General features: G+C 31.4%; 1 protein-coding gene and 1 pseudogene across 2 annotated transcripts; both read left to right on the forward strand.

The window, feature by feature from the left end:
* The first annotated feature begins 7,796 nt into the window (after positions 1 to 7,796).
* Positions 7,797 to 9,529, forward strand: LOC149493012 (F-box/FBD/LRR-repeat protein At1g13570-like; annotated as a pseudogene). Its single transcript, XR_016318526.1, has 3 exons — positions 7,797 to 8,596; positions 8,684 to 8,846; positions 8,984 to 9,529. The product of XR_016318526.1 is annotated as an F-box/FBD/LRR-repeat protein At1g13570-like (transcript).
* A 3,377-nt stretch (positions 9,530 to 12,906) lies between these two features.
* LOC110010178 (F-box/FBD/LRR-repeat protein At1g13570) lies at positions 12,907 to 15,371 on the forward strand. The gene is made up of 4 exons (XM_089715560.1): positions 12,907 to 13,232; positions 13,752 to 14,573; positions 14,661 to 14,819; positions 14,928 to 15,371. Exons 1-4 carry the CDS (start codon positions 13,230 to 13,232, stop codon positions 15,246 to 15,248), a joined length of 1,305 nt encoding a protein of 434 aa, XP_089571686.1. The 5' UTR covers positions 12,907 to 13,229; the 3' UTR covers positions 15,249 to 15,371.
* The last annotated feature ends 1,339 nt before the right edge of the window (positions 15,372 to 16,710 follow it).

Here is a 16,710-nt window from a genome sequence, read left to right on the forward strand (position 1 = left end):
TGTTAAAAATGCTTTTCTTCATGGAGAGCTGGATCGGGAGATCTATATGGTTCAACCAATGGGTTTCCAGAGTCAAGATCATCCTGAATATGTGTGTAAGCTACAGAAAGCACTCTATGGATTAAAACAAGCTCCCAGGGCATGGTATGGTAAGATTGCTGAATTTCTAACTCAAAGTGGTTATTCAGTAACACCTGCAGATTCTAGCTTATTTGTCAAAGCCAATGGAGGAAAACTAGCTATCGTACTAGTGTATGTGGATGATTTGATCATAACCGGTGATGATGAGGCAGAAGTTCTTCAGACAAAGGAGAATTTATCAGTCCGTTTCCAAATGAAGGAACTTGGACAACTCAAGCACTTCCTTGGTCTAGAGATTGATCGTTCACAAGAAGGGATATTTCTTTGTCAGCAAAAATATTCCAAAGATTTATTGAAGAGGTTTGGAATGCTCGAGTGCAAGCCAATTTCGACGCCGATGGAACCAAATGCCAAAATGTGTACACATGAAGGAAAAGATTTGGAAGATGCGACGATGTATCGACAATTGGTAGGTAGTTTGATCTACTTAACCCTGACTCGACCTGACATTTCTTATGCAGTTGGCGTAATGAGTCGATACATGCAAAATCCAAAGAAGCATCATTTGGAAGTAGTTCGACGAATACTAAGATATGTGAAGAGTACAATTGACTACGGTCTTTTGTACAAGAAAGGTAAAGATTGCAAACTAGTTGGTTACTGTGATGCTGACTATGCAGGAGATCATGATACCAGGAGATCAACAACTGGGTATTTGTTTAAGCTTGGTTCTGGAACGATTTCTTGGTGTAGTAAGAGACAGCCGACGGTATCATTGTCAACCACAGAAGCTGAGTATCGAGCAGCAGCAATGGCAGCTCAAGAAAGCACCTGGCTGATACAACTGATGAATGATCTACATCAACCAGTAGATTATGCAGTTCCGTTGTACTGTGATAACCAATCAGCAATTCGTCTAGCGGAAAATCCAGTTTTTCATGCTAGAACTAAACATGTGGAAGTACATTATCACTTTGTTAGAGAGAAAGTTCTGCAAGAAGAAATTGAGATGAGGCAAGTCAAAACAGATAAGCAAATTGCGGACTTGCTTACAAAAAGCTTGAATGTTGGAAAGTTTGAACATTTCCGCTGTCAACTTGACGTAATTCAAAGAATGGGGGGCTAACATTGAGGGGGAGTGTTAAAGATCAATATTAGCCCAATTGTTGAAATTCAAAGTTAGGTCAAAGTTAGGACACCAAATTAATTTGATGTCATTGCCTACATCATTTTAGTTAGGTGAAAATTAGGTAGTATTTCTTTAATCTCAATGGTCTAGATTAGTTTGTGTTTATTTTAATGAATGGTGTAGATTGATTCTTGTAATCTATAAATACCCCCCTTGTATTTGAGTTTTATTATCCAAGGATCAAAGCTTAAATAAAAGCGTTTTGAAAGCTTTCTTAAGTGTTCTTCTTCTTTGCAATTTTGTTAGATAGTTCTTAAGAGTGTTTTTCTTCTTCTTGATAAATTAGAGTTTTATTATTCTAATTTATTCAACATTATATACATGACAAAATCTAGTCATGTATATCTTATTACATGGTGGACTATAAGGAATACAAACTGTAACAAAAACATGTACACAAATCTAAGGAGATGATATATGCAGATACAGCTGATCCAACTTTGGTTCCATTTCTGTTAGTCTATACATATGGGAATTTGAATGTTATTATCTCCTAGCAAAAATCTGAAAAAATATTAGCATTTTATATAAGATGTTACTCATTGAGTAAAAACCATAATAATAATTATTAATTATATGATTAATACCAAGCAGTACACTCCCAATAATACAGAATACCTCAAACTCCTCGGCAGATCAATGCTCGACATCAATCATTTTCAGATGATAATAATCATTCAACAAATCATTCATATCAATAGTGTGCAGATATCACTTCGATCTCATTAATAGAAATACAGATCACAGATATTCATGGCATCACAAATATGATACTACAGAGCATAATTCAAAAGTATAATGCACATGATTGTCAAATTATTTATGTTATGACTTGTCAAACCAAACTCGCCCCCGATATCAGATAACAGATCTTAGATATTAGATTTAGCTATCCAGCTTTCAAATCAGATTTTGAGCACCCAACTTCAAATTCAATTTTGAGCTTATAGCTCCAGAAAACATATTTATGAGCATGCAGCTCCAGATACAAATTATGAGCATGCAGCTCTAGATTCAGATTATAAGCACGCAGCTCCAGATTGAAGTCAGATTTACAAGTTAGTAATGACACTCATAACTTCCGGTTATCTCAAATGCATAATTAACAGAATTGCACTCACATATTAGGCTCACAAGCCTCAGAGGAATACATACCTCTTACTAGTAATCTTGTAATTAACAATCTCTTGCTAATATATTGAGATAGTCTTATCAATGTAATCATCAAACAGACATAACTTCTCATAATAGTCTCAATTTACTCACTTGAGTAACTCACTCTTAAACGCCACATACACAAATGTACTGAGAAACTAATAAGAGTGCAAATATATCCTCTGTATCTAAGGCAGAGTGTCAAAGTTCTTCAGATTCAGAATTCATCAAATTCATGCATTTGCATACTTATATTCACCAAATATCTTATGTGCATATTCATTATTAGGCATATCATAGCCGAATATTTGTCACAGAACAGTTGCAAATGCATGTGTATATACATTCATGTCATACATATCATATTCAGAAATACATATGTATGATCATGATAAGTTATTTTAGATCCAGGATGTACATAAGAAGTAACTAGAGCAGAGCTAAATTCTTTTAAGCTCCAACTTAATTCATTAAAAGTATATTTAAGCTTGAGCTAGATTTGTTTAGGGTTTATAGATTCTTTTATTTTTTACAAAAATTATCCATTCATAGATTCAAATTTAAAAGTTTACTCGTAAAATTTATCAAATAAGCTCAAATGAAAATTTTTTTTTCTAAGTTAGAGATTCGAAAAGCTTGCTAAAAGCTTGACTTATTTACAACTTTAGATTCCTACGTGTATCCAATCAGAAAGAAAAGTTTATACATAATTATCTAGACTATATAATTAGAAAAACTTATGAATATTTATTAATCTTTAAGAGGAGAGTATGTGGATAAATATTTTTATAATTTCACCATTTTTCTGATACATTAACACTCAACCTTATCGACAAGACTTGTTGTTATACCAGGATAGGCTAAACAAAAAGTCATAGAAGTTTCTCGCGTCATTAAATGTTCTGTTCATTTGCGGATCTAATAATAGATTGTTTGTTTGTTGGTGTGTCTGTTTCTCTCAGTGTTCATGGCCGTTGCAGACGATATCTTCATTAAATGTATCTGTCATATCTTCCTTGTGGACAGAACGCGTGCTGTTCAACGGCAACTGTGGTGTGGACAGTTGGCTTGGAGAAACGAATTTACTTGCTTGATTGACCTCTCACCTTTCGATGTGGACGTGAGATTTTTATTTAACAAGGAATAGGATTATTTTATCTGCAGATTTAAAATCTAGATTCTGATAAAAAAAATACATGTATGATAAAAAATAATAACAGAATAAATTATCCAACCATTTAATTTTAAAAGAAAAAAAAAAATGTGATGGCACCTTAAATTTTAAAATTGGCTTTGACACTCTTAGCTCCATTAAAACAAACTAATCAGTATATATTCACATCATATTTATAGATACAATCATTCATCAACCCGAAAATGATGTTCCTGAAAATATAGCATTTACTTGTACGAATCAACGTAGTAGCAGCAGTAGCAGTGTTTTATCAAAACAAACTAATTTAATTTCTGCTTGCTAAGTTACGGATGATAACAATGGCAGGTGTTTTTTTTTTATGTCCCACGAGATTAAATATATACCCCACGAAATTAAATATACACCTGCTTTATTAAATATCCTGTATTGGAGTGATGACAATTACAATTAGGTCCAGTTTTATTAAAATAATTTTTATAAAATAAAAAAAAACATATGTTTATTTTTTTTTTAGAATGAAAAAGAATACATAGGATAAACTAAAATCAATTAGTTTTTATTAAAATAAATTGATAATAATTCTTTTCAAAAAATTGGTTTTGAATTTTTTTTTTTGAATATAAATTGGTTTTGGATTTAATAAATATAATTTATTTAACCAACTATGTTATCGATAGCTAGTAGACATTATATCGGAATAATGAATATAACCCTTCTAATATTCAACTACAAATAAAATTACATACTTTCTAAATTATAACTACGTACTATTCACATCCTTTTCACTATTTTTATTTTTATTATTTCTTATTAATTCTATGAACAAATTTGTTAAATATGTTTCTTTGCTAATTAGATTGCACTGAAAGAGGCATTTACATTGCCAGACGAGAAGGAAGAAGGAGATATTGGGCTTCATTTCTCAGTCCACCAATAAAATTTACCGGATAGAATTTATCATCATTAGCAACATTTACCTATAAGTAAATTTTCTCTCAATGCATTTAAAAAAATTAAAGAAATAAAAAAAAATCTTGCAGCTAGTTTGTGGAGTAAAATCACAAATCTTCATGAACACTAGGAAACTCATCCTCCTTTTTAGGTCCAAAAATCGGAATGATATCGAATCAAGTAATATCAAATTTCTGACACCAAACTAAAATTTGTTATTAGAATTTCAAAAATTATATTGATAAGTGTTATTTTTATAGTATTTTTAATGTAATTTTTATTAAAATTTTTAGTATTTTTAATTACTTTATTTAGTTTTTATCTTAATTTTATTTATGTTTTCATATAGAAGCTTCCTTGAATCATAATTCACTTGATCTTAAGAAATTTGTAGGGTTTTTGCATAGAAAAGGACAAAATGAAGCAAAAATATTTTAGCACACCCAGCCCGTGCCGATCAGCACGACCGTGCTAAAACCAAGGAAAATCAAGCAAAGAGTCAGACCCTGGCACGCCCCAGACCGTGCGTCCAAGCACGCCCGTGCTAAATACCAAGTGCTGATTTAAGTCAAAATTTCCAACCATTCCTTATCATTTTCATGAGCTCACCTTGGATACTTTTTTGACATGCAAATCAAGTTCTAATCTATGCACATGGAAGAGACAAGATTGAGAGAAATTTAAGGCCTAATGAGAACTTTATTTCCTAAACAAGGTGGAATTTATTCTCTAAACAATGTAGAATTCTCTCCTAAGAAGTCTATATAAAGAGAGGAAGGATCCCAAATCATCCCATCCCACACATTACGCTACACTCCATACTCTTTCTCTCATTTTATAGCTTTGTATATAGTTTATTTTTAGAAGTTAAGTATTTAAGAGTTGTGCAAAGTTTCAAGGAAGTCATCCAAACAATCTATCACTAGTTCTTATTTCTAAACTCTTAATCTTGTTTATTTCTTTCATTATCCTTATTGATTATGGAATATTTATCAAGTATTATTGGGTTTTATTTAAGTACTATGTGTAACTAAATTCTTATACTAGGGGTTTGATGTAGCTTAATCTCTTTTCCAATTTATGCAATTAGATTTATTTTTCCTTATTCAAGTTATGATTTATTAATGAACTTAATGCTTCTAGGCAGAATTTTCCCCTAGATTGATTTATTTCAATTATCACTATCGGAAGAAGGATCTTTGATATGAAAAGGTTAATAAAACACATGAGAATAATAACTTGATGCGGAAACTATATGGTTTGACTCATGGGGGGTTTTTATGATTTATCAACCTTAAATTGTAAATTCATAAACAACTACATAACTTAATGATTTAATTCATATTTGATTGCGCTATTGGAAGATAGGTAATTAAATGGAATTAAAATAGCTAGCAATACATCGGAAGAGCTTGTTAGTGAATTCAGAGTTGTTTCCCCTACTTGAATAATTAAATTGATTAATGAACTAATGAAATAAATTGGATAGAATTAAGTGAAATCAAAACCCCTAATAGTTTCAATTCCTTGATTTCTTTTAATCAATTTTTGTTTACTTGACTCTTGTTTATTTTACATTTGTAAACACAAATTCTCTCATTTATTGTTTAAATAATAATGGGTTAACATAATTTTGGTACTTGGTATACAATTCCTGTGGATACGATACTATATTCATTCTATATTACTTATAGCGATTTCGTACACTTGCGAAAATCACTGTCATATATAATCAAATTTTTTAAAAAAATTAAACTTTATGTAACATTTGTTCATCCATTATTAGATTTTGAGTGTATAGGGAGTAAGAGGAAAGAATTTGCAAGAATTTAGTTATTGTTGGATGAAAACACTAAATTAGAATAAGATATGAAAACACTAAATTTGCAAGAATTTGCAACCTTCCCTCTTCCGCGTTTCTGCTTGATTGCTGAGTAAGTAGGAACCTTAACTTGATTTCACTTTGCACACTTACGATCGGGAATTAGTTTGTAACATGTTCAATTCCAATAAATATATCTATAATTTAGGGTTCTAATTGGATTATGTTACATGTTAGATTAGATTAGATTACAAGTTTTAAAAGTTATTAATGCGGTCTGATTGATTTTTTTATTAGTATGAGTAGAAAATGCATGTCTCAAGTTTAAACCTTCTCGATTATAAGAGTTTTCATCAATTTAGAGTAACAAGGAGAGAGTTTTCCCTCTTGTATAGCTATCATGTTTTATATATTTAATTGAAAACAGTAGTAAAGGTGATCCATCAAAATAAAAAAAAAAAATAGAATTATTTGAAAAAATAAAATAAAATGCTGAATAAAGACAAAAATTTTCTTTGTTCAGTTTTTTTATATTATATATGGAAAAAAATTTTATTTATTTATTTTATTTAGCAGTGAATATTGTAAGCTAGTTTTCGCCTACAATACTGAACACAAGCCGCCAGTCTCATTGAGGCACAAGGAGAAGGATTCTAACGTTCACTTTATGTTCTGTTTTAGTTAACTAAATAGATAACTAATTCAGTTCGCCGAAAAGAAGGAATTGCCCATTTTAGGCATTAAAATAGCGCCTGAGTTCTCCTGCCAAGCCCATCTTCATACAGCAGTTTCGCGTCCTTCGCTCATAGAACAATCAACATATAACCAAAAAAAGAAAGAAGACTATTAGAAAACAAAATCGAAGAACCCCAATTAGCCCAAAAAGAAAAAAAAAATTAGGGTTTGAATTTGAACTTTGAGCTATTGCATACAACTCGATTGGACTACAGGCCTAATGGTTGGTTATATTCGATTATCTTTCCTTTTCCTCTTTTATTTTGTGGTTCCAAGAATGCTATGTACATGTAAACAGAGTATGATAAGTTCTTTAGGCTTTTTGTTCATTAATTAAGCGTCTGATCTTAATTTTGAACTTTCTAGCAAATTCCATTTCTTGATGAGTTCTAATTCTGTGTTCTTGATGATTATGATTTTGAGGTTCTTGGATTTCTCTATACCCTCTTGTGCCTTACTGCATTTTTGTCCTTTGCTCTTTTAATTACTATATACTATCAATGTGTTTATGATAAAGAAAGATTGTTTTTGCTTTCATTGGTTATAAAAACCTAACCGCAAAATTAAGAAAAAACTGTTGCATAATTAGCAATTAGTTTTGAGCTTCCAAAATTTTGGGTAACTGTTGAGTACATAATTCCAATCTTTCCTCCTGAAACTTTATGTATAGAATGAAATATACGTAGTATGTATTTGACCAAAGAGAGATGATTATTGATCCTTCAAAGTTGGATAGAATCAGTGATCTACCAGACAATGTCATGCATATAATAATGACGTATATACCAATACGAGAGGCAGTAAGAACCAGTATCTTGTCAAAGCGTTGGAGGTATAAATGGGCAGATTTTCCTCAACTTAAGTTTGATGATACTTTTCTTAGTGATTCACTAAAAAGACAACAAACAGAAAGTAATAAATTTGTGTTGATGACTATATATGAAGTGGCATTACTTCATCGCGGACCGATACATAGTTTCTGGCTTGCTATTCCTGGATTGAAAAGTTGTCCTGAGATTGATAGACTAATTCTGTTCTTGAGTAGGAAAGGTATCCAAGATTTCATGCTTTCTTTGTCAAGTGCAGAATACCATAAATTGCCTTCTTACATATATTCGCGTTTGCACCTAAGACGTTTGGTTCTAGGTTCCTGTATATTCAAACCTCCATCTGGATTTAAAGGATTTCGTATTTTGGTTGATCTAAGATTTAAGCAAGTGCAGTTCACACTTGATTTTAAAAGTTTTATCTCTAACTGCCATTGCTTGAACGTCTAGTATTGGTTTTGTGCACTGGTATTTCTTGCCTGGAGATCAATGCTCCTAATCTTGAATTCCTACATTACCATGGGATTTTCATATCTATGCATTTTGAAAATGTGCCTCGTCTTGCAACTGTGATGCTTTATGAGAATCCCAATGGGTATCCAAGATTCGTAAGTGTGACTAATTTTTTGACTAGTTTGCCAGCTATGGAAGAGCTCACGGTGAATTCCAATTTCCTTAAGGTAATTCATTATTTCATCCTTCTTGTAATGTACCTAAGTTGTTTAATTTACACATTGCTGAATCTTCCATTTTGTTCTTGTTGCAAGTCTTTTTCTGTTCAGGACGAATCCAAGAGGCTTCCATCTCCTTTGAACCATTTAAAAGTACTTAAAGTTGCTGAATTATGTTTTGGTGTAGCAAAGGAAGTCTCATCTGTTCTTGCCTTGCTTAGAAGCTCTCCCAACATGCGAAAACTTACAATTCAGGTCAGTTAAATATTTTATTTATTTTTTTCGTCCCACACACACGCACATATATATATATATATATATATATATATGAAAGGCTTAGGTTGATTTGGTTCCTTTTGTTTATATTCTTATTCCGGGGGTTTCCATGCAACGAAGCTAACTTGAATTCCTATCAAGGGATTGAACTTTTGGAAGCTGAAAAACAGTCAAAATTTTGTTTGAACCAACTTCAGAAAGTGGTGCTACTAAATTTTTATGGTAGTAGGTCTGAATTGGAGTTTGTTAAGTTTCTATTAGCAAAATTATGCACACTTAAAGAGATGTATATTCAGTTCCCTACTGTGTTATCTGCACAAAATCAGATGAAAACTTTGAAGGAAGTAGTTCGATTTCCCCGAGCATCGGCAAAGGCAGAAATAAAATTTGAAGATCGTATTCAATGGCAGACCAGAATTTAGGATTAAGGGGTACAAACTATTGAATGCATATGTCAAGTGGAGCAAGTGGTTAAGAGCCCTCTAAAGAACATGTCTTGACCATTTTCTTTTTGATGATAATGGGTATGAGTTTTAACATGTAAATTTTATCTGATTGTGTTCATAGAAGACTCAACAACATTACAACTTTCACAAAAACAATTTGTGTGCAAGCTGATCGATAGATGTAAAAGATGAAAAACTTGGAGAATACTGGAAAATTGGATTAATGAGAATGTGTCTCTCCTAAGGTTGAATACAGATATTTATAGTATTTTTACATATTCTAGCAGGAAACAAAACCACAAAATGCCGAGCAGGAATATCGGATTTTAATCCATAGCGAGAATCTCATAGGGTTCTCTCTCTTCTAAAATAATGGAGTTAGGTCATTGTAGGATTTATCAATTTCACATATTATAAATTTTTTTTTAAACCAAATGAAAGAATCTGAAAAATTTATAAAATATATAAATTCCATCATTTAAATCCTATTAATCCAAACGATTTCTAAAATATGTGTATTTATTTAGTATCGGGGAGGGGGAGAATTTATATAGCCCAACGGGATTTTGATCATGATGTCCATTGAGAGATAGTTTGGCACAAACACCAATTAAAAAATAGGGTTTTATATGAAATATGAAGAATATATATTAAATTATTAGTATACAAAAAGAGCAAATAAAATAAAATTTACATGTCTAATTACGGGTGTGCAAATCATCTATCTGATTCCGTGGGAACCTCTAGGCCTAAGGTTCAATTGTCACGTATGTAAACATTTAAGTATAATTTGTATTTTTCCCCTTGTGAGTTGTAATACTATTTAATGTACTTGATAATGGGTTATACTGTTTTTGATGAGCTTTAAGACTATTGTAATTGTTGCCAGTAGTGCAGAGTGTATAATAATTATTGTTTAATTTTCCATCCAAGTGTTAAAATATAATATCAATTCATCTATCTCATCTTTTCTTATTTAAGTATAGCACGGTATTTATAATTTCCTTAAATTTATCCATTTAATCTTATCGACTCTAGTTTCTCAGGTTGGCACAAGGCCACTTGGTGTTATTATCTCAACCTCAACTAATATCAACTAATAACTGTACATTTCACTAATTTAATAACTATTCTCGAACTTTCCTCTTGAAGTTTAATTGTTTAATACATTTATGGGTTGTTTACATCTACTACTGTTATCATTTTCAGATAGCCCCCAAATCAATTTAAGTCAAAGTATTGTCTCATAGATGGATCAACTTCGAATGTTCTTTTTTTTTTTCTCTACCGACAACCATCCTGTCAGGATTTAAATTTATTAATTTTAATTTTTATCGAAGAGCCCGGAAAAATTAATTGTCACATATTTAAATTGTATTGTATTAACATATCTTTTACTCCAAAACGTCCTCTAAAGTAGAACAGTTTTCTTATGATTTCGTAAATTACCTAAAAATTTAACCTTTTTAATTATGTTTTGTCGTAATTTACTACAGTTAAAAAGGTATAGTACGAAAAATATCAATTCTTAATGTATCTATTTCTAAATTTCACCGTTTGTATATCGTATTCCCAAGTTAATTTCTACCTCAATAAATTCATTTCTTTTACTGATGTCATATCTCTTTTTCTTAAGAAAGGTTCTATGTCAATGGGTTCATTTATAATAATGGTCTACAACACTCAAGCATTTCATCAAATGTGTCTACTAAGGATTTTTGAGCAAATTAATTCTTTATTTACTAATATTTCCAATATACATTGTTTCACTGATATAAATTGTTAGATTAATCGTTTATTCAAAAATTCGACTAATGAGTTAACAACTACAGCCTAGGTTGACCGTCCTATGGATAACTGGCTATTTAAAAACTTTCAAAATGATTTTCCCTTTCCGCTTTTAAAAACATCGGCATGTCACTCACACAAAACCTTGAAATTCTTTTAATAGAAATTGCATTTACTTTTATTTCATTTCAAAACCAATATCAATCGTGGTATAAAAATATTTTCATGAAGTTTGAAAATCAATACTCATTGTATTTTTTGAAACCTTTTGAATTGTCTATCTCCACGAGAACAATCCTTAAATCATCTAGTTCCAGTCTACTGTTACATATTACATCCCTAAATGATCCTCTTAAACCAAAAATATTCTAATCTCCATCATTACTATTCCTTTCGCTATTTCTAGTCTGTCAAATAGATTGGTTCACACCTTAATTTTTTTGTAGAATGAAAAAGAAAACATAGGATAAACTAAAATCAATTAGTTTTTATTAAAATAAATTGATAATAATTCTTTTCAATAAATTGGCTTTGAATTTTATTTTTTTTGAAGATAAATTGGTTTTGGATTTAATAAATATAATTTATTTAACCAACTATGTTATTGATAGCTAGTAGACATTATATCGGAATAATAAATATAACCCTTCTAATATTCAACTACAAATAAAATTACATACTTTCTAAATTATAACTACTATTCACATCCTTTTCTCTATTTTTATTTTTATTATTTCTTATTAATTCTATGAACAAATTTGTTAAATATGTTTCTTTGCTAATTAGATTGCACTGAAAGAGGCATTTACATTGCCAGACGAGAAGGAAGAAGGAGATATTGGGCTTCATTTCTCAGTCCACCAATAAAATTTACCGGATAGAATTTATCATCATTAGCAACATTTACCTATAAGTAAATTTTCTCTCAATGCATTTAAAAAAATTCAAGAAATAAAAAAAAAAAAAAATCTTGCAGCTAGTTTGTGGAGTAAAATCACAAATCTTCATGAACACTACGAAACTCATCCTCCTTTTTAGGTCCAAAAATCGAAATAATATCGAATCAAGTAATATCAAGTTTCTGACACCAAACTAAAAATTGTTATTAGAATTTCAAAAATTATATAACCAATTTTTTTTAAAAAAATTAAACTTTATGTAACATTTGTTCATCCATTATTAGATTTTGAGTGTACAGGGAGTAAGAGGAAAGAATTTGCAAGAATTTAGTTATTGTTGGATGAAAACAATAAATTAGAAATAAGATATGAAAACACTAAATTTGCAACCTCCTCTCTTCCACGTTTCTGCTTGATTGCTAAGTAGGAACCTTAACTGGATTTCACTTTGCACACTTACGATCGGGAATTAGTTTTTAACATGTTCAATTCAAATTTAGGGTTCTAATTGGATTATGTTACATGTTAGATTAGATTAGATTACAAGTTTTAAAAGTTATTAATGCGGTCTGATTGATTTTTTTATTAGTATGAGTAGAAGAGGCATGTTTTAAGTTTGAGCCTTCTCGATTATAAGAGTTTTCATTAATAAGGAGAGAATTTTTCCTCTTGTATAGCCATCATGTTTTATATATTTAATTGAAAACATTAGTTAATCGTGATCCATCAAAATAAAAAAAATTAGAATTTTTTTAAAAAATAAAATAAAATGCTGAATAAAGACAAAAATTTTCTTTGTTCAGTTTTTTTATATTATATATGGAAAAAAAATTATTTATTTATTTCATTTAGCAGTGAATATTGTAAGCTAGTTTTCGCCTACTATACTGAACACAAGCGGCCAGTCCCATTGGGGCACAAAGAGAAGGATTCTAACGTTCACTTTATGTTCTGTTTTAGTTAACTAAACAGATAACTAATTCAGTTTGCCGATAAGAAGGAATTGCCCATTTTAGATATTAAAATAGCGCTTGAGTTCTCCTGCGAAGCCCATCTTCATACAGCAGTTTCGCGTCCTTCGCTCATAGAACAATCAACATATAACCAAAAAAAGAAAGAAGACTATTAGAAAACAAAATCGAAGAACCCCAATTAGCCCAAAAAGAAAAAAAAATTAGGGTTTGAATTTGAACTTTGAGCTATTGCATACAACTCGATTGGACTACAGGCCTAATGGTTGGTTATATTCGATTATCTTTCCTTTTCCTCTTTTATTTTGTGGTTCCAAGAATGCTATGTACATGTAAACAGAGTATGATAAGTTCTTTAGGCTTTTTGTTTATTAATTAAGCGTCTGATCTTAATTTTGAACTTTCTAGCAAATTCCATTTCTTGATGAGTTCTAATTCTGTGTTCTTGATGATTATGATTTTGAGGTTCTTGGATTTCTCTATACCCTCTTGTCCCTTACTGCATTTTTGTCCTTTGCTCTTTTAATTACTATATACTATCAATGTGTTTATGATAAAGAAAGATTGTTTTTGCTTTCATTGGTTATAAAAACCTAACCGCAAAATTAGGAAAAAATTGTTGCATAATTAGCAATTAGTTTTGAGCTTCCAAAATTTTGGGTAACTGTTGAGTACATAATTCCAATCTTTCTTCCTGAAACTTAATGTATTGAATGAAATATACGTAGTATGTATTTGACCTGCTATCTGTTCAATTCTTGCTCTTATCTGATTCATTTTGCAGAGTAACGATCACCAAAAAGAGATGATTATTGATCCTTCAAAGTTGGATAGAATCAGTGATCTACCAGACAATGTCATGGATATAATAATGACGTATGTACCAATACGAGAGGTAGTAAGAACCAGTATCTTGTCAAAACGTTGGAGGTATAAATGGGCAGATTTTCCTCAACTTAAGTTTTTTGATACTTTTCTTAGTGATTCACTAAAAAGACAACAAACAGACAGTAATAAATTTGTTTTGATGACTATATATGAAGTGGCATTACTTCACCGCGGACCGATACATAGTTTCTGGCTTGCTATTCCTGGATTGAAAAGTTGTCCTGAGATTGATAGACTAATTCTGTTCTTGAGTAGGAAAGGTATCCAAGATTTCATGCTTTCTTTGTCAAGTGCAGAATACCATAAATTGCCTTCTTACATATATTCGTGTTTGCACCTAAGACGTTTGGTTCTAGGTTCATGTATATTCAAACCTCCATCTGGATTTAAAGGATTTCGTATTTTGGTTGATCTAAGATTTAAGCAAGTGCAGTTCACACTTGAGTTTAAAAGTTTTATCTCCAACTGCCCATTGCTTGAACGTCTAGTATTGGTTTTGTGCACTGGTATTTCTTGCCTGGAGATCAATGCTCCTAATCTTGAATTCCTACATTACCATGGGATTTTCATATCTATGCATTTTGAAAATGTGCCTCGTCTTGCAACTGTGATGCTTTATGAGAATCCCAATGGGTATCCAAGATTCGTAAGTGTGACTAATTTTTTAACTAGTTTGCCAGCTATGGAAGAGCTCATGGTGAATTCCAATTTCCTTAAGGTAATTCATTATTTCATCCTTCTTGTAATGTACTTAAGTTGTTTAATTTACACATTGCTGAATCTTTCATTTTGTTCTTGTTGCAAGTCTTTTTCTGTTCAGGACGAATCCAAGAGGCTTCCATCTCCTTTGAACCATTTAAAAGTACTTAAAGTTGCTGAATTATGTTTTGCTGTAGCAAAGGAAGTCTCATCTGTTCTTGCCTTGCTTAGAAGCTCTCCCAACATGCGAAAACTTACAATTCAGGTCATTTAAATATTTTATTTATTTTTTTCGTCCCACACACACGCACATATATATATATATGAAAGGCTTAGGTTGATTTGGTTCCTTTTGTTTATATTCTTATTCCAGGGGTTTCCATGCAATGAAGCTAACTTGAATTCCTATCAAGGGATTGAACTTTTGGAAGCTGAAAAACAGTCAAAATTTTGTTTGAACCAACTTCAGAAAGTGGTGCTACTAAATTTTTATGGTAGTAGGTCTGAATTGGAGTTTGTTAAGTTTCTATTAGCAAAATTATGCACACTTAAAGAGATGTATATTCAGTTTCCTACTGTGTTATCTGCACAAAATCAGATGAAAACTTCGGAGGAAGTAGTTCGATTTCCCCGCGCATCGGCAAAGGCAGAAATAATATTTGAAGATCGTATTCAATGGCAGACCAGAATTTAGGATTAAGGGGTACAAACTATTGAATGCATATGTCAAGTGGAGCAAGTAGTTAAGAGCCCTCTAAAGAACATGTCTTGACCATTTTCTTTTTGATGATAATGGGTATGAGTTTTAACATGAAAATTTTCTCTGATTGTGTTCATAGAAGACTCAAGAACATTACAACTTTGACAAAAACAATTTGTATGCAAGCTTATCGATAGATGTAAAAGATGAAAAAACTTGGAGAATACTGGAAAATTGGATTAATGAGAATGTGTTGTTAGGAATCAGCTCTGATACCACTTGTTGGGCATCAGCTCTGATACCACTCGTTGGGCCCTTTCAACCAATTAAGAGAAAATTAACGCAGCGGAATAATAAACTTGTGACACACAGAAATTTACGTGGTTCACCCTCAACTGTTTTAGGGCTACGTCTACGGGACAAAATCCGAATCATTCTTCCACTATTAAAATAGTAGGTACACAACGAGAGTAATACAAAAATAGTGACACTCAAAGTGTTTCCCAAAAACACTCCATAATAATTTCCTCACTATTTTTCTCTCCCCTAAGTTTAGGAAACTCATCCTAAAATTAGAAAACTCTCTCGCTACATTTTCTCTCTTCTTTCTTCTGTGTGTATTGTGTGTTCTGCCTCTGCCTCTATTTATAGGCAGGTTAACGCGTTTAATGAGCCGTGTACAACTTATTCAAGTCACCGCCCATGTACACCAATTCAAAGCCATCACTGTTGAACTGGCTGCTCCTATTTCTTTCTTACTTTCACACATAACACGTTTTGCAGCCAACTTTACTTCCTTCCGTTTTTAACTTTAGTTCGTGGGTCCCACTTGAGTGGGCACACAACCACAACATGTGTCTCTCCTAAGATTGAATACAGATATTTATTGTATTTTTACATATTCTAGCAGGAAACAAAACCACAAAATGCCGAGCAGGAATATCGGGTTTTAATCCATAGCGAGAATCTCATAGGTTTCTCTCTCTTCTAAAATAATGGAGTTAGGTCATTGTAGGATTTATCAATTTCACATATTATAATTTTTTTTGTTTTAACCAAATGAAAGAATCTGAAAAATTTATAAAATATATCAATTCCATCATTGAAATTCTATTAATCCAAATGATTTCTAAAATATGTGTATTTATTTAGTATCGGGGAGGGAGAAAGTTTATATAGCCAACGAGATTTTGATCATGATGTCCATTCAGAGATAGTTTCGCAGAAACACCAATTAAAAAATAGGGTTTTATATGAAATATAAAGAATATATATTAAAATATTAGTATACAAAAAGAGCAAATAAAATAAAATTTACATGTCTAATTACGGGTGTGCAAATTATCTATTTGATTCCCTGGGTACCTCTAGGCCTAAGGTTCAATTTCCCTTGTGTAAACATTTAAGTATAATTTGTATTCTTCCCTTGTGGGCTGTAATATTCTTTAATGTACTT

The sequence above is a fragment of the Jatropha curcas genome, chromosome 10, assembly GCF_041381405.1.
Source record: "Jatropha curcas cultivar XTBG-Jc1 chromosome 10, XTBG_Jcur_1.0, whole genome shotgun sequence".
Classification (NCBI taxonomy): domain Eukaryota; kingdom Viridiplantae; phylum Streptophyta; class Magnoliopsida; order Malpighiales; family Euphorbiaceae; genus Jatropha; species Jatropha curcas.